Source organism: Impatiens glandulifera, chromosome 9, assembly GCF_907164915.1.
Source record: "Impatiens glandulifera chromosome 9, dImpGla2.1, whole genome shotgun sequence".
Lineage (NCBI taxonomy): Eukaryota > Viridiplantae > Streptophyta > Magnoliopsida > Ericales > Balsaminaceae > Impatiens > Impatiens glandulifera.
In genome coordinates, this window is record NC_061870.1 from 27,951,488 (window position 1) to 27,969,540 (window position 18,053).

Genomic DNA, 18,053 nt, shown 5'->3' on the forward strand with positions numbered 1-18,053 from the left:
ATGTTTAGGAGGAAATGATAAACAAAGTTGAACTGGATTACAGCAAACCAAACAATACTCAAATCAATAATATACCTCTTCTCTCATTCCATGGTAACTTTTGCACCAACTTCCTTCAGCTTTGCGATAATGGTCTCTGCTTCATCCTTGGTCACTCCCTTCTTCAACAAAGAAGGCGCTTTCTCAACCAAATCTTTAGCTTCCTTAAGACCCAAAGCTGTACATGCTCTCACTTCCTTTATAATCTTAATCTTCGCTCCAGCATCGTATCCTCCTTCAAGTTTCAAATCAAATGCTGTCTTCTCCGCAGCTTTCTCCTCACCTTTACCAGCTGCACCTCCTTTTGCAGCCCCTTTCATGCCGCCGAATCCCATTCCAGGCATCATCACCCCCATCACAGGCATCTCATCGATGTTGAGTTTCTTCCTCAGTACCTCTGTTAAATCACTCACTTCAAGTAGAGTGAGGACTGAGATTTCGTCGACGATGGAGGAAACCCTTTCTGTAGTTGATACCTGCGGGGATGATGTGAATCTAGAACAACCCAGATAAGGATTTTGTCGAATAGTCCGACAATTGTTCGATAGAATCCGCGACAGAGACATCATTCGAGAGAATCCCATAGTTAAACGGTAAGAAAATAACAATCTTGTCAATATTAAGCTCGCATGCTGGATGCGTTATGTTTCTGTCTGTGTACTCCTCGCCGGCGCCTGGCGGTTGTAAACTGTTGGCGATGATCAGAAGAGAGAGGAAGTATCACAGCTCCAATTGCTGTTTTTTTTTTGGTTTTTTTTATTGCCGGGCCTCTTCACCCTAAAGATTGGATTGACTCTTTTAAGCCCGTGCCTTATATTGGTCCATAAAAGCCCACATTTAAGTGAGTTATTATTTACATAAAATAAATAAATTCTCTAAAAGAAAATTTATCCTTTTCTCTTTTCTCTCTTTTAGAGAAAAAAAAACTTCAAAATAGTTAAAATTCATCCTATATTTTATGAGGCGTATTCGAATAATGCTCTTAATCCTTGTTTATATTTTAAGATTGCGCCTGTCTCATTTCTATGCAGCAAATGAGATATAGAGTTTTTTTTTTTTTTTTTTAATTTTTAAAAGAGTTTTTTTTTTTTTTTTAATTTTTAAAAGAGTTTTTAAAATTTATTTTTCATCTGAATAACAATTTTTTTATTTATTTATTTTGATCATATTTGTACCAAATCAATAATTATTTGGTATCACTTTTTTTTTTGTCTACCTTTCAGACAAAAATAAATTTTATTGTCGTTAAGAATTTTGGGTTGAGATTCTTATAAGAACGATGATATTGCTTAATTGATTTACGTTTACTCTCTTTCCTCTCTTATTATTTTTAAATTCAAATTAATTTGTCTTTAGAGTTATCGAAAAATTAAATGAGCTTATTTGAGAAATTGGTTTATGGTTTTATTTGAGTTTTTTCCCAAAAACCTATATTTGATGAAACTAAAAGAAAAATTAAATTTTAAATTATTATGACCAAAATACCTTCAATAAAATATGCCTTTTATTAATATTATTTTTTATTAATATAAAATAAAATATTTAAATAAAAGATAATTTTAGTATTTTAATTATTAATATGATTAATTAGATTGGTGATCTGATTATTGAGTTTTAGGTTAAAAACTGATTTTTATCTCAATAATCAAATATTATGTGATCGGTAGATATTTTCGTTATATTATTTTATATTATTTGTAAATTTATAACTATTTAAGGAGAATTAATTGTTTATAAAAGAAATTAGAAATGAGTTATTTAGATAAAATAAATAACATATTATTAATTTATATATATATTTTTAAAGAAAATACATATGGAAACAGACTATAAAAGAAAATAATATTGAAAATCTGTAGTTATCCATGATTAAGAGTTAATTAGCCTGCAATTCCTCCTAATCTCTCCCCTGAAGTTGGTTAAAGGAGATATATTCCCCATCTTGATCATAGACTTAGCAAACTGCTGAAAAAACAAGTCATTACTCTCTGCATACATCTTGACCAGACCCATAGACTGTGCATTCTCGGTTAACAAAACTTGATCAGAGCTTAGGAGACCCTTGAATGCCAACAAGTTGATGAAATAACTGTTATCAAACTTGAACGGTGAAGAAGAATCTAGGAAGAATAGATTCTGATCTCCCCATGATCTCGGGCATTGAAACCGCAATTGAGCTGCAAAGGACTGCTCCATCGTGTAATCAGCCGAACCTAATTGGCCATTTCGGTTGTACAATCTTTGTCTGAAACTGGTGCATCTTGCGTTACCAATTGTGTGGCTCCCGGATAATGCGACTAGATCAACTATGTCAAGACCATGTAGCTTGAATTTAGTGAGGATTGTTTGGAAAGTGTTGTTTGGAGCTGGAATGTTGTGGTTGGAGCCACTTAAACTTGCTCCTCTTGAGTCTCTTCTTCCAAGTGGGACTTCCCAGTTTGGTCCACCTGCCTATTTAATTGTATGTCCAAAATATGGCCTTGATCATTACTTGTAATATATTATTGCATAACTAGCCATAAAAGAATTGATTTACTTACAATAACAGTTGAATCTCTTGCAGAGAGTGCTAGAATATCAGCACATGAGACTGTGTGAGGGCATTCCTTCTCTAATGCGGATTTGATCTCGTCAATAACTTCAAACCCTCGAACCGAGTTCCTATTTGGATTGGATCCCTTTTCGCTCGTAAAGCTTGATGTGCTATCCAATAGTATCGATGCGTCACAACCCTTCAAATTTTTTACATATCAAGTTTTTGTTTCATTTAATTGTACAAAGATTATATTAGGTATGTACCTTAACAAAGCAATCATGGAAATGGAGCCTGAGCAAAGACGCAGCCATTCGGGCATCCATGGCCACAGCTTTGGCCACGACGGTTTGAACAATTTGTTGAGCTCTTGGACAAGATCGGTCGTAAAATTGTGGGTAAAGATAACCATTACTACTAATTGTCTTTCCTTGTAGGCTAATTGGGGCAAAGCAAGCATTAATCATTATTATGATCAGAAATCCAATGGAGCGACCCATAATTAATTAAGCACAACTCACAATTCAAGTTTGATTGATTAAACAAGATATGGGTTTTATATATATAGAGAAAATTTTGATTTTTTCTAGAGAAATTAAGAATATATGTGTGTTGGATTTGGTGGCAGATATCTGTCTTTACAACTTTTATGTAATTAGTGTAGCAATTGAAGTTAGTCAACCAATTAACTAAAGATAATTTTTATTTTTTTTTTTAATTTTAAGAAGCTAAATTCATTCTACATTTGTTTATATTTATACACAGTTATTTTATGATTTGTTAATTTATTAAAATTAACATATATTAGAATTTTAATATTATATTTTAGAGCAATTATTTTGAAAATATGTTTTATTTCTCCACAACAACACATTATCAAAATGTTTGTAGTAGATAAAGCTACTCCACTACGTATTATTAAAATAAAGTCAATAGAAATTAGGTTGATATATAGTTTCATTTTATTAACTTATAATTCACTTTTATTTGGTAGTAATAAAAAATTTTCATTAATACAATATATTTTATTATGTATTTATTATTATTATTATAAGGTTACCAAATTCAATATTTTGAACTATAATAAATTCTCTAGAGAGCAATCTAACTTATGTTACAAGAACCCAAATCATTATATAATTTGACACATTATAGTGTGAGTCTGAAATTAAATAAATACTTAAATTTAATTTCTAACTAAAAATATTTTAATTAAAATGAAATTATGACATTAAAAATTGTGATAACTCCTTAAATTAAAATAAATAAAAAATTTCTAACTCAATATATTGTTTTAATTTTTTTTAGGTATATGAAGCTAACCTGACACGTTAAAAAAAACTAAAAAATCGATAACTAAACCGATAGCTTACTGATTTCATTTTATCGGTTAACTTGTTTATAGCGGTTCCGGTCAACCAATTTTTTTACCGGTTAAGCTATTCGATTTTCGGTTAAACAATTTTTCATTCGTAATAATTTAATTATATATTAATATTTTATATTAGTTATTTATAAATATTACCTATAGTATAATATTTAATAATTTATATATATTAGTTACTTTTAAATTATAAATTATAATTTGTATAAAATTATTTAAAAATTCAAATTATAAATTATATAAAATTATAAAAAATAAAATAAAATAAAAACAACTTAAAGAGTTTCATTGAAATATGTAAAATAATTTTTATAATATTACATAACGTGAAATTATTAGTTATAATTTAAGAAATTATAATTACTATAAAGTTCATTAAAAAATTGAATTACGTTTGTTAAACACGGTTAATAGATAAATACATATATCTTGGTTAATCGATTTATAAAATAAAGAGAAAAACTATACTTAATCGGAACCGGTTTCCATTGGACATTTCTACCCACAAATACAATTTTTACTTTTATTTAAAGTGTTTTAAATGAAAATCGAACCATTGACTAGAGTTGGACATCGTGCATAAACGGTCGTATTCGACTTGGGCAAGTCGTGTTAGACTTTCAATTGTGTCGTGTCATGACCCATTCAAAATATTATGATCAATGGGCTCTTTCGTGTCGTGTTAGTTCGTGTCCACGAGTTTATTCGTTTCTTGGTAACTCGTGTTTAAATTTGTGTTTCGTGTTATTCCGACTAGAGTTTCGACTTAATTGTATCGTGTCGATGCCCGTTTTCATGTGTGTCATTTCGTGTCTTGACACACTCGTGTTAATTATTTGTCTCTATATATATTAATTATAGTGTTAGTAAAAATTATAAAATATTTCGATTAGAGTTTCGACTTAATTGTATTGTGTCGATGCCCGTTTTCATGTGTGTCATTTCGTGTCTTGACACACTCATGTTAATTATTTGTCTCTCTCTCTATTAATTATATATAGTGTTAAAAATTATAAAATATTCCGACTAGAGTTTCAACATAATTATATCGTGTCGATGCCCGTTTTTATATGTGTCATTTCGTGTCTTGACACACTAATATTAATTATTTATTTATATATATATTAATTATAGTGTTAGTAAAAATTATAAAATATAATTATTAATTTAAAACTTAAATTAATCTAATAAGTTAAATGCGTGAAATATAAAAACTAATTAATATGTTAAATATGTAAAATCGTTCATATATAAATTTTAACATATAGATTTATAAATAATAATTTAAAAGTCAATTATTTAAAATGTGTTTTAAAACTTACAAATAGTTCATTAAAAAAAATTAAATAATAATTTATAAAATTAAATAATTTATTAATTAAATGTAAATATATTTAAAAAAACGTGATAGTTTAAAAATACTAATGTAAATGATTAAATATGGATAATTTGGTGGAAAAAATCAGAAAGGTGGTAGAAATTAAATGAAATTTTAGTTGACATATTTATAAATATATATTATTATATTATAATTTAATGGAAATGTGTATAAATTATAAATATATATTATTATATTCTCAAAATTAAATTATTTTCATATTTATTATATAATGGATTAATAATAATTATAATTAAAAAATAATTTTAAAAATAAACAAATATATATATTAATAAAATAATATCGGAGAGAATTAGAAGACTCGCATTTCTATTCATATATTTATTTTTTATTATATTTTATTTTAATTTACAATATTTAAGTTAATATTTTGTTTTAATATTTTAATTTAGTATGTTTAGTTTTAATTATATATATTACATTTATAAAATTAAATAATTTATTAATTGAATAAGAATGTAAATAGATTTAGATAAAATGTTAAAGGTAGAGTTGAGTAGCTTAGGTCATTTGACTAATTGTGTTTATGTCGTTTCGTGTGTATACTTGTGCTCGTGTCGTATCTATACTCATGTAGTGTTTGTGTCGACTCGTGACCGTGTTACGGTTGTATAAACTCATAATCATATCGTGATTGTGTCATCTCGTGTGCTTGTGTCGTGTCTAACCCACGACTCGAGTGAGATAATATTGTATTGTATCGTTCTGACTAATATCGTGTTAGATTGTGTCGATCCGTGTTGATCCAACACATTGTCCATCTCTACTCAACATCCTCTTTATTAATAAACAATATTTTCATAGAGTTAGCCATGAATATTGAAGCCCTTGACTCTCTACTAATTCGGCGATCCCCATGGATAAAAAAAACACAAGCAATTACAGCTCCAATCCTTTGGAGGAGTGTAACCCTACCTAGCAAACGACTCAATCTACTCATAAAGCCTACAGCAACCCAATCATATATGAAGACCGTCAAAGAAGAAATGATTGTGGGAATGCTTATAAAAATGATAAACATAATTGATAAAAAGATTTTGTGACGGTTCATCCGAATTAGTTGAGGGCTGATATAGATATAAGTCAATAGCGATGGAACAAAAAAGAGGATGGTAGAGAGAAGAAGTGAAGATATTTGAATTAAACTATTCACTTCTTCTATCTCTCGAACGCTTCTCAACTTCCATGTATTTGACCGTGTTCCATCTAACTTCAAATCATCTCCCTCTACTATCGTTGTTTTATTAATAAATCTGATAAGAATAAGGTACTGTAAATCATATATTGTGCTCGTGTCGTATCTATACTTGTATTGTGTCTGTGTCGACTCGTGATCATGTTACGGTTGTATAAACTTATAATCATACCGTGATCGTGTCGTCTCGTGTGTTTGTGTCGTGTCCAACCCACGACTCGAGTGATATAATATTTTATCCATCTCTACTCAACATCCTCTTTATTAATAAACAATATTTTCATAGAGTTAGCCATGAATATTGAAGCCCTTGACTCTCTACTAATTCGGCGATCCCCATGGATAAAAAAAACACAAGCAATTACAGCTCCAATCCTTTGGAGGAGTGTAACCCTACCTAGCAAACGACTCAATCTACTCATAAAGCCTACAGCAACCCAATCATATATGAAGACCGTCAAAGAAGAAATGATTGTGGGAATGCTTATAAAAATGATAAACATAATTGATAAAAAGATTTTGTGACGGTTCATCCGAATTAGTTGAGGGCTGATATAGATATAAGTCAATAGCGATGGAACAAAAAAGAGGATGGTAGAGAGAAGAAGTGAAGATATTTGAATTAAACTATTCACTTCTTCTATCTCTCGAACGCTTCTCAACTTCCATGTATTTGACCGTGTTCCATCTAACTTCAAATCATCTCCCTCTACTATCGTTGTTTTATTAATAAATCTGATAAGAATAAGGTACTGTAAATCATATATTGTGCTCGTGTCGTATCTATACTTGTATTGTGTCTGTGTCGACTCGTGATCATGTTACGGTTGTATAAACTTATAATCATACCGTGATCGTGTCGTCTCGTGTGTTTGTGTCGTGTCCAACCCACGACTCGAGTGATATAATATTTTATCGTGTCGTTTCATACTAATATCGTGTTGAATTGTGTCCATTAGTGTTAATCCAACACATTGTCCATCTCTACTCAACGTCCTCTTTATTTATAAACAATATATTCATAGAGTTAGCCATGGATATCGGAGCCCTTGACTCTATACTAATTCGACGATCCCCATGGATAAAAAAACACAAGCAATTTCAGCTTCAATCCTGTGGAGGAGTGTAACCCCACCTTGCAAACAACTCAATCTACTCAGAAAGCCTGTAACAACCCAATCATATATGATGATCGTCAAAGAGGAAATGATCATGGGAATGATTATAAGAATTATCAACATAATTGATAAAAAGATTCTATGACGGTTCATTCGAATTAGTTGAGGGCTGATATAGATATAAGTCAATAGCGATGGAATAAAGAAGAGAATGGCAGTGAGAAGAAGTGAAGATATTTGAATTAAACTATTCACTTCTTCTATCTCTCGAACACTTCTCAACTTCCATGTATTTGATTGTGTTCCATCTAACTTTAAATCACCTCCCTCTACTATCGCCGCTTTATTAAAAAATCTGATAAGAATAAGGTACTCTAAATTATATCTTGTGCTCGTGTCGTGTCTATACTCGTGTAGTGTCTGTGTCGACTCGTGACCGTGTACCGGTTGTATAAACTCATAATCATATTGTGATTGTGTCGTCTCGTGTGTTTGTGTCGTGTCTAACCCACGACTCGAGTGAGATAATATTGTATTGTATCGTTCTAACTAATATCGTGTTAGATTGTGTCGATCCGTGTTGATCCAACACATTGTCCATCTCTACTCAACATCCTCTTTATTAATAAACAATATTTTCATAGAGTTAGCCACGGACTCTACTATTTTGGCGATCCCCATGGATAAAAAAAACACAAGCAATTACAGCTTCAATCCTCTAGAGGAGTGTAACCAGAGCCGGCCCCGAGATTTGGGCTGCCCTAGCTTCGGTAAAAAAAGTTCGATATACTTTTTGTTGCCCTAAGTCGAGTTTTAAAAATAGATAAAAAAAAATTTGTTTTTGGTGAGATTTGAACCTATAACCACGTTCAATCTTTAAATGTATAACCTGAATCACCAAACTACTACCATTTATGTTTAAAATTGCAATAAATATTTTGATATTTTTAACAAATGAGCTGCCCTGGGAGTAGGCTGCCCTAGCCCGAGGGCCCGAGGGCTTGCCGGGCTTACCCCAGGGTCGGCCCTGAGTGTAACCCTACATTGCAAACAACTCAATCTACTCATAAAACCTGCAGCAACCCAATCATATATGATGACCGTCAAATAAGAAATGATCGTGGGAATGCTTATAAGAATGATAAACATAATTGATAAAAAGATTTTGTGACGGTTCATCCGAATTAGTTGAGTGCTGATATCGAATTAGTTGAGTGCTGATATAGATATAAGTCAATAACGATGGAACAAAAAAGAGGAGGGTAGAGAGAAGAAGTGAAGATATTTGAATTAAACTATTCATTTCTTCTATCTCTCGAATGCTTCTCAACTTCCATGTATTTGACCGTGTTCCATCTAACTTTAAATCATCTCTCTACTATCGCCGCTTTATTAAAAAAATCTAATAAGAATAAGGTACTTTAAATCATATCTTGTGCTTGTGTCTATACTCGTATCGTGTCTGTGCCGACTCATGATCGTGTTACGGTCGTATAAACTCATAATTATACTGTGATCGTGTCGTCTTGTGTGTTTGTGTCGTGTCCAACCCACAACTCGAGTGAGATAATATTTTATCGTGTCGTTCCATATTAATATCGTGTTAGATTGTGTCCATTCGTGTCAATCTAACACATTGTCTATCTCTACTCAACGTCTTCTTTATTAATAAACAATATTTTTATAGAGTTAACCATGGATATCGGAGCCCTTAACTCTCTACTAATTCGGCGATCCCCATGGATAAAAAAAACACAAGCAATTCCAGCTCCAATCCTTTGGAAGAGTGTAACCCCGCCTTGCAAACAACTAAATCTACTCAGAAAGCATGTAGCAACCCAATCATATATGATGACCGTCAAAAAGAAATGATTGTGGGAATGCTTATAAGAATTATCAACATAATTGATAAAAAGATTTTATGACGGTTCATCCGAATTAGTTGAGGGTTGATATAGATATAAGTCAATAACGATGGAACAAAGAAGATGATGGTAAAGAGAACAAGTGGAGATATTTGAATTAAACTATTCACTTCTTCTATCTCTCGAACGCTTCTCAACTTCAATGTATTTGACTGTGTTCCATCTAACTTTAAATCATATCCCTCTACTATCTCCGCTTTATTAAAAAATCTAAAAGAATAAGGTATTTTAAATCATATCTTGTTCTCATGTCGTGTCTGTGTCGACTCTTTTATGTTCAAAACAAAATGTTGTTTAATTAGACCACATATTAAAAATGTTTGGAATAGCTCTAGTGTGATTGTTACGATCATATAAACTCATAATCGTGTTGTGATCGTGATCGTCGTGTGCTTGTATCGTGTTCAATCCACGATTTAAGTGAGATAATATCGTATAGTGTTATTCCGTCTAATATCATGTTAAATAATGTTGGTTTGTGTTGATCTAACCAATTGTTCAGCTCTACTAGTAACCTTTTATTTCGTAGAAATCATTTTTGTCGATTCAACTACTTTCTAGGTATTTTATATGAAATTAACCGAAGAATATTCTTTTATTGTAACATTGTTAATAACTTATCTCTTTTATTTAATATTTATTTATAATGAATCTTTATATTCACATTTAAAAATTATCCAACTTTCTTTCTTTTTCAACATTGTCATAGTAAACTAAAGTTCCATTGGGCACTGATTATTAATATTGTTTTAATATTATTCGTCGCCAATCGATGATAAGAAAAAGGAATGAAGAGGGAATTGAACAAGATCTCGCCGATAATGCGCAGCAGCCGAACACTGATTTGAATCTTTGAGAGGGACTGTGAAAGTGATTCATTTGTTTTCTTGTCCTGTTGAAGCAATTACGCTTTTTGGATTGAAGAAAGGCAGTCAAGAATTTGAAATTTAAAGTCTTGCTTCGATCAGCAGTTTTGAGAATCGAGAATCTCTTCTAGCCAAACCATTCATTACAAGTGGCATGAATCTCGTAACCAGATGTGCACGCTTCTCCACTTTGCGGATACCCAATTCCTGGCCCTAAAATGCGGAAGAGGGAATTACTACACTGAACAAGGGGACCACGCTCACAAACCCTAGCGGACATGGCGAAACACCCTGCCGGATGGTTCCTTCCTCTCAAGAAGAAGCAATGGCTTTTGCCCCTTCTTCTTGCTCTTTCTCTCTCGACCTTGATAGCCATCTCCATCAAATCCGCCTTCAGCTCCTCGGCGTGCGACCGTCAGAACTTCGATGTTTCGTCCAAAGCAGTTCGAGCCCTCTCGCCGCCGACCAATACTGCAGTTCCTTCGAATCCGCTCAGTTTCATGAAGTCTAAGCTTGTTCTTCTTGTTTCACACGAGCTCTCTCTTTCGGGTATTTTTTCTAATGTGGGTCTTCAAGCTTTTGATCATATGCACATTGATTTTCTATGGTACAACTTTTCTTTCAGGAGGACCATTATTATTGATGGAGTTAGCTTTTCTATTAAGAGGTGTTGGTGCTGAAGTTTGCTGGATTACTAATCAGAAGCCCTCTGAAGCAGATGATGTTGTATACAGTTTAGAGAACAAGATGTTGGATCGGGGAGTGCGGGTCAGTTAATAACTATCGATTCTTTGGTTATGTTATCATGCTGATGGTGGTTGTTTCTGTATAGGTTCTATCACCGAAGGGACAAGAAGCAATAGATACTACTCTAAAGGCACACTTAGTAGTTTTAAACACTGCTGTTGCTGGGAAATGGTTAGGTGCTGTTGTAAAAGAAAATATACCTCTCGTTCTTCCAAAGGTATTGTGGTGGATTCATGAAATGCGCGGCCATTACTTCAAGATGGAATATGTGAAGCACCTCCCTCTCGTTGCTGGGGCTATGATCGATTCACACGTCACAGCTGAATACTGGAAGAATAGGACTCAAGAACGTCTCAAGTATGTGATATAGAACAGTAATTGTTTGAATTTACACTTAAAAGTTTGTTTGTTAGTTATGAATGTTTACTGTTTCATTGCAGGATTAAAATGCCGGAGACTTATGTAGTTCACCTGGGCAATAGCAAGGAACTAATGGAAGTTGCTGAAGATAATGTTGCAAAGAGGGTATTGCGGGAGCATGTAAGGGAATCCCTTGGTGTGCGAAGTGATGATATACTTTTTGGTCTAATAAACAGTATGTCTTGTACTAAACAGCTTTTGCCTCAACTAATGTTGAAATATATGTTCTATCTTATATTTTTCGAAATATGGAATGCAGGTGTTTCTCGTGGAAAGGGGCAGGACTTGTTTCTTCATGCATTTTACGAAAGCTTGCAGTTGATCAAACAACAGAAATTACAGTTACCACCTCTGCATGCTGTAGTTGTAGGAAGCGACATGGCTGCTCAGACTAAGTTTGAAACTGAGCTTAGAACCTTTGTTACATTGAAGAAAATCCAGAATCACGTTCACTTCATAAATAAATCTCTCACAGTTGCTCCTTATCTAGCTGCCATAGATGTCCTTGTTCAAAACTCCCAGGTAGAGGTTATTCCAATTGACTGAATACTTCATTCTTTCTATCTTAGGGTTATTTCAAAAATATTGATTGGATATGGATTATTTGGGAAAAGTCCTTTGTCTTAGTCTTTACACTTTTTCTCAATCTAGGCGCGTGGAGAATGCTTTGGTAGGATCACAATTGAAGCAATGGCATTTCAGCTGCCTGTGCTGGTAGACTTATATTAGACCAATTTCTTCATAGTTTGATCATCATATCTGATAAGTTGGTTTAACCTCAAATTCTTCGGTATCTATTGCAGGGAACATCAGCAGGAGGCACAACAGAGATTGTAGTTAACGGGTCAACAGGTCTGTTGCACCCTGTCGGAAAAGAGGGAGTAAGCCCACTTGCCAAAAATATAGTAAAGCTTGCCACTCATGTAGAGAGGAGGCTTACAATGGGGAAAAAAGGTTACGAGAGAGTAAAAGAGATGTTTCTCGAACGCCACATGGCACACAGAATTGCGGCTGTCTTAAATGAAGTGCTGCAAAATGCTGCTAAACATCATCCCAGATCTTAACAACAACAAAGAAGAAGAAATGCCCCATTTTCTGTGTGCAAAGAATTTAGGGTTTCCCCATCTCCTATTGCTAATTGAAATCCATATCATTTTTCAAACTGATGATTTTTTTTTTTATTTGGGTGCAAAAGAAAGTTATAGTGATGTGGTTCCCCCGGTGTTTGTTTTTGATTGAAAAGATTATAGTAGGAAATTGGGCATATAATAGATGAATTGGTTCAAATTGAACTTTGATTGGTAGAGGTTTTGCTTTTGTATATTTTTGTTAAACCATCTATTATGTTAATTCAAGATTTCAAGTCAGATTTTTGTTTCGATTCTTATGAAGAATACTTTTTAAGTTTCGATTTTTATTTTGAAGATATATGTGATTGGTTTTAAAAAAAACAAAGGAAGGATATGAAGACCATATATGTTTGAAATGAAAGAATCCGAATTCTGAAGGCAATATCAACCAATATCGGGTATTTTAGAAAGAGTGCTGTAGGGAATGACAGGTATTTTAGAAAGAGTGGTGTCGGGAATGATGACAGGTATTTTAGAAAGAGTGGTGTCGGGAATGACGGGTATTTTAGAAAGAATGGTGTCGGGAATGATGTGAAAACACGTGACACTTATGAAACAAAATTCTTGTTTTCTATTGATACTTTTGTAGAATGAGTTTAAAAGGTTCTTGAACAGTGATTAGAGCCAAAGCTGAAGACGAAGAAGGCAGAACTAAGTAAAATGATGATGGCTGCTTTGTCTACTAAGCCTTCGGTTCTGATTCGCCAACTGCTGTCTCAGAAACAAGCTACAAAGCCTGATCAAACATTCATTCCTTTCTCTCAACTTCAACAGATAAAGCTCTTAGAAAACCGTCTCGTCAATCTTCTTCACGACTGCGACGACCTCAATCGGATCAAACAAGTCCATGGCTATATTGTTCGTAAGGGCCTCGACGACTCTTGTTTCGTCCTCACAAAGCTCGTTCGTGCGCTCACTGAAGTCGGCACTCCAATCGATTCATACGCTCGTCTCGTCTTCCAACAGGTGAAACAACCCAACCCGTTTCTTTGGACTGCTTTAATTAGGGGTTATTCTATTCAAGGCATGTTTAGAAAGTCGATTCTCACGTACATTGACATGAGAAGAAATGACATGGGTCCTGTTTCTTTCACTTTTACAGCCATATTTAAGGTTTGTTCATCTGTTCCCGATCCTGAATTGGGTAAGCAGTTTCATGTCCAAACGATTACTATGGGTGGTTTCAGCTCGGATTTGTTTGTGGGAAACTCCATGATTGATATGTATGTAAAATGTGACCTTTTGGATTATGCACGTCAAGTGTTTGATAATATGCCTCAAAGAGATGTCATCTCCTGGACGTCTTTAATTGTGGCTTATGCTAAAAAGGCAGATATGGAATCTGCAGTTGGAATGTTTGAAAGATTACCCATCAAGGATATGATATCATGGACCTCAATAATTACTGGCTTTGCACAAAATTCATTGCCTAAAGAAGCCTTACATTTCTTTCAGAAGATGCAAGATGCGGGTATTGAAACCGACGAGGTTACCTTAGTCGGCGTGATCTCCGCGTGTGCACAGCTTGGCACATATAAGTACGCCAAACGGGCTCGAGATGTCACGGAGAAATCTGGGTTTGGACCGCCCTATAGTGTGGTTATAGGGTCTGCTCTAATAGACATGTTCTCAAAATGTGGATGTATAGATGACGCATGGAAGGTGTTTGATAAAATGAAAGTTAGAAACGTATATTCCTACAGCTCGATGATTCACGGATTTGCAATGCACGGTTGTGCTGATTCTGCTATGAGATTGTTCGACGAGATGATTGAGAAAGGGACGCAGCCAAACGGGGTTACTTTCATAGGACTTCTATCTGCATGCAGTCATGCTGGTTTAGTTGACAAAGGAAGAAACCTGTTTGCGGAGATGAAAGAACGCTTTGATATTGAACCGTGGTCAGATCATTACGTCTGCATGGTTGATCTCCTTGGTCGAGCTGGATTTCTAGACGAAGCTGTGAATTTGATCGAGACAATGCCTATTGAACCGACTGGCGGAGTTTGGGGAGCGCTTCTTGGAGCTTGTCGCATTCATAAGAATCCAAACGTGGCTGAAATTGCTGCTGCGAATTTGTTTGAGCTCGAACCGAGTTCCATAGGAAACTACGTGTTGCTTTCGAGTATTTACGCGTCTGCCAGAATGTGGGACGAGGTTTCGAGGGTGAGAGTGTTGATGAGGAATAAAGGTTTGAAAAAGAATCCTGGATTCAGCCGGTTTGAAGGAGAGAATGGGGATGTTTACGAGTTTGTGGCTGGTGATACGACGCATCCTAAGTACATTGAGATTAAACGGGCGGTGGATGATTTGTTGAATCGATTGTTTGCTCATGGTTACGAGGTAAACCTGAGTTGCGTTTCTTATGATTTGAACGATGTGGAAAAGAAGAAGATATTGTCGGGTCATAGCGAGAAGTTGGCTTTAGCGTATGGGCTTGTGAGTACGAGGAAGGGTAGCACGATAAGGATTGTGAAGAATTTGAGAATATGTGAAGATTGTCACTCGGTAATGTGTTTTACTTCTCGGACTGAAGGCCGAGAGATTGTTGTTAGAGATAACTTGAGGTTTCATCGATTTAGTGGCGGCATTTGTTCTTGCGGCGGGTTTTGGTGACGGTTTTAATTTAATTAGCCACATAAATAAATTAATGTACATTGTTGGAATTTTGAACAAAATTCTATTCTTTGCCTTAATATTATACTCGGTTTTGTTCTTTACAATTTTTTAAATAGAATATAAGAAACATCATTTTTTTTGATGTGTCCCTCAAATTCACTCACATAAACCAACACACTAAAAGAGATTATAATTATAATTATATTTCGTCACAAATTTCTCGATATTATAATGGGTTGCAGTAGTTAAATGGGAATAGGGAAGAATGATATTTGTGTCCATTTTTTGATTAATTCCAATTTCACCCAAATTTTGTATCAAAACATATTAATAATAAACAAATTTGAAGTATATATATATATATATATATATATATATATATATATATATATATATATATATATATATTTTGAATATATATATTTTTGAATATGTTAATAACTCTGTTCCTCATAATTCCCCGAAAATGAAATAGTCAAAAATTGTATTATGAAACATCATTTTTTTTATTGTGTCTATCTTCTTCAAATTCACTCACATAAGACAAATGTACTAAAAATGATAATTATAATCCGTCAAAAAGTTTTTTTTATTGTGTTTATCTTCCTCAAATTCAATGTTCTATTACCAATTTGTCATTTTATTATTATTATGTTAGTTAATGATTTGAACGATGTAATTGACAATGTAATGTTTATATTAAGATGTATTTCCCGAGGACAGAATGGCTAGCAATGTCGATAGTCCCATTACCGTTTGCATTCTTAATTTTGATAATATCCGGGAGTAAAGTAGTATTATGTGTGGCGACCGCGATAGTAGGGCTGAGCTCTGGATTCGTGTTCGCCGCGGCAGTGTCTGTGACTTCTGAGTTGTTTGGTCCGAACAGTGCCGGTGTGAACCATAATCTTTTGATAACTAATATACCAATGGGCTCGGTTATGTTGGGTTTGTTGGCGGCAGTGGTGTACGATGCAAATATACAAGGGATACAAGGGTCGAGTTTTTTGAAGGTGATGTTTGTTGGGGTGGAAACGTTGATGGCTTGTATGGGTAGGGATGTTATACGATGACTTTTGTGGTTTGGGGATTGTTGTCGATGTTAGGAATTTTGAGTAGTTGGTTGTTGTTTGTAAAAACCAAACATGCTTATCATCTTGTCGAAAGAAAAAGAAGTTCATTTATCTTTTATTAAAAGATGAGTTAATAATATGACAATAACTATTAATATAAAAGTGTTTAATCATAATTGTTTATTTTAATTCTGGAATGTGCATGAAAAAAAAAGTTATGGTTAATAGTTATCGTAGTTGTCTCGAGAATATTGAATTAACAACTCATTTATTTTGTATTGTCGGAATGACTAGTATCTGAAGTCTTTTGTGAAGTATAATTAGATTCATTATGTGATCCCAAGTTTTTGGGTAGTTACTGAGAATGTTGGATTGATGCGACTGATATGAAAAATCTACATAATTTTGATACCAACTAAATTATTTTTTTCTAGACTATCTAGTTTGAGAAAAATCGTCGAACTTTTAATGATCGTAATCGTTCGAATCGTAGTTACCGAGAATGTTGAATTGATGTGACTGATATGAAAAATATACATAATTTTGATACCAACTAAATTATTTTTTTGCTAAACTATCTAGTTTGAGAGAAATCGTCGAACTTTCAATGATCGTAGTCGTCTGATTCGTATATTTTTTTTAAAAAAAAGTTTTAATGCGTATCATTAATAATGCTATTATTATGACACTTTCCGTGTTCCGTTTCGAAAGTCTGAAAGAGTCGGTCGAGAAGTTAATCGTTTTTCTCAATAATCTACGAGCTCAATAACCTATTGAGTAAATTTTTATATCATATCGTTGTGATTAAATGATTCTTATCATTTTATTATACGATAATTATTTAAAAAAAGTTAATAAATAGTTATTTGATTATTACAAAATTATATTGTATATTCAGAAGAAAAAATAAATTTGTGTTCAAGTCTCTAATATTTAAAAAATGATTGTGTTATAGTCTCTAATATTTAAAAATGGTTTCTAATTGGTCTTTATTCAAGTTTGTATGGTACTTTGATCCCATGATTATATATTAATGTAGTACTAGTTTATTTCTTATGACTGTAATTCAATATAAAACAATTATTATTTTAAACTAATTAAGATAATCTATGATATTTTAGGAAATAATAGTACTTTTATGAAATTTCATGTGTGATGACAACCATATTTTTTAGCTTTGTTTTTGCAGCCTTTATATATCATAATTGCATAAATATAAATAAATGATATAATTAGTTTGTTTTTCTTTCTCAAAACAACTTTGACAAATTTATATCTCTTTTTTTCATTTAAACTAACTAATATAAACAAATAATAATGTAATAAAAGATCAATAATAAAACTAAAATTGTTCAAATATAATTGAGAAATGAAAAAAAGATAAATCCATACAATATTAATTCTCTAAATAAATTATATCTCCAATCAAATGTATATTAATTAAGTCAGAACAATACTAAAATAAAATAGAATTCAACTAGAAGCCAACTCCTAATCGATAATAATAACATTCTTACCAACATTTTCAGCTTCATTTCCCTGTTTCACAGTTATTGGAAGAGCTCCTTTCCGAATTTCTACTCGAAAGATGATACAACGACTGCT

At 33.1% G+C, this 18,053-nt stretch overlaps 4 protein-coding genes across 4 annotated transcripts; 2 read left to right on the plus strand and 2 right to left on the minus strand.

Moving 5' to 3' along the window:
- Positions 1-51: 51 nt before the first annotated feature.
- On the minus strand, positions 52-801 carry LOC124915643 (50S ribosomal protein L7/L12). Its single transcript, XM_047456399.1, has one exon. It carries the CDS (start codon positions 621-623, stop codon positions 84-86), a length of 540 nt encoding a protein of 179 aa, XP_047312355.1. The 5' UTR covers positions 624-801; the 3' UTR covers positions 52-83.
- Positions 802-1,908: 1,107 nt separating this feature from the next.
- On the minus strand, positions 1,909-3,072 carry LOC124915693 (peroxidase 72-like). The gene is made up of 3 exons (XM_047456455.1): positions 2,839-3,072; positions 2,580-2,771; positions 1,909-2,490 (listed from the first exon to the last, which is right to left on the minus strand). The coding sequence occupies exons 1-3, from the start codon at positions 3,070-3,072 to the stop codon at positions 1,909-1,911; spliced, it is 1,008 nt and encodes a 335-aa protein (XP_047312411.1).
- Positions 3,073-10,361: 7,289 nt separating this feature from the next.
- On the plus strand, positions 10,362-12,918 carry LOC124914959. Its single transcript, XM_047455594.1, has 7 exons — positions 10,362-11,008; positions 11,085-11,227; positions 11,292-11,563; positions 11,647-11,801; positions 11,886-12,148; positions 12,278-12,340; positions 12,430-12,918. The coding sequence occupies exons 1-7, from the start codon at positions 10,738-10,740 to the stop codon at positions 12,688-12,690; spliced, it is 1,428 nt and encodes a 475-aa protein (XP_047311550.1). The 5' UTR covers positions 10,362-10,737; the 3' UTR covers positions 12,691-12,918.
- Positions 12,919-13,389: 471 nt separating this feature from the next.
- LOC124914543 (pentatricopeptide repeat-containing protein At5g44230-like) lies at positions 13,390-15,476 on the plus strand. Its single transcript, XM_047455119.1, has one exon. It carries the CDS (start codon positions 13,417-13,419, stop codon positions 15,370-15,372), a length of 1,956 nt encoding a protein of 651 aa, XP_047311075.1. The 5' UTR covers positions 13,390-13,416; the 3' UTR covers positions 15,373-15,476.
- Positions 15,477-18,053: the final 2,577 nt, after the last annotated feature.

What these genes read in the sequence shown, in the direction of transcription:
- LOC124915643 (XM_047456399.1), bottom strand. Translation starts at nt 623, where the DNA reads ATGGGATTCTCTCGAATGATGTCTCTGTCGCGGATTCTATCGAACAAT.
- LOC124915693 (XM_047456455.1), bottom strand. Translation starts at nt 3,072, where the DNA reads ATGGGTCGCTCCATTGGATTTCTGATCATAATAATGATTAATGCTTGC. An exon ending in TCCATGATTGCTTTGTTAAG is followed by an intron (nt 2,772 to 2,838) that starts GTACATACCTAA and finishes AAAAATTTGAAG; the next exon opens with GGTTGTGACGCATCGATACT. An exon ending in CAAGAGATTCAACTGTTATT is followed by an intron (nt 2,491 to 2,579) that starts GTAAGTAAATCA and finishes ACAATTAAATAG; the next exon opens with GCAGGTGGACCAAACTGGGA.
- LOC124914959 (XM_047455594.1), top strand. Translation starts at nt 10,738, where the DNA reads ATGGCGAAACACCCTGCCGGATGGTTCCTTCCTCTCAAGAAGAAGCAA. An exon ending in ACACGAGCTCTCTCTTTCGG is followed by an intron (nt 11,009 to 11,084) that starts GTATTTTTTCTA and finishes CTTTTCTTTCAG; the next exon opens with GAGGACCATTATTATTGATG. An exon ending in CATTTCAGCTGCCTGTGCTG is followed by an intron (nt 12,341 to 12,429) that starts GTAGACTTATAT and finishes TATCTATTGCAG; the next exon opens with GGAACATCAGCAGGAGGCAC.
- LOC124914543 (XM_047455119.1), top strand. Translation starts at nt 13,417, where the DNA reads ATGATGATGGCTGCTTTGTCTACTAAGCCTTCGGTTCTGATTCGCCAA.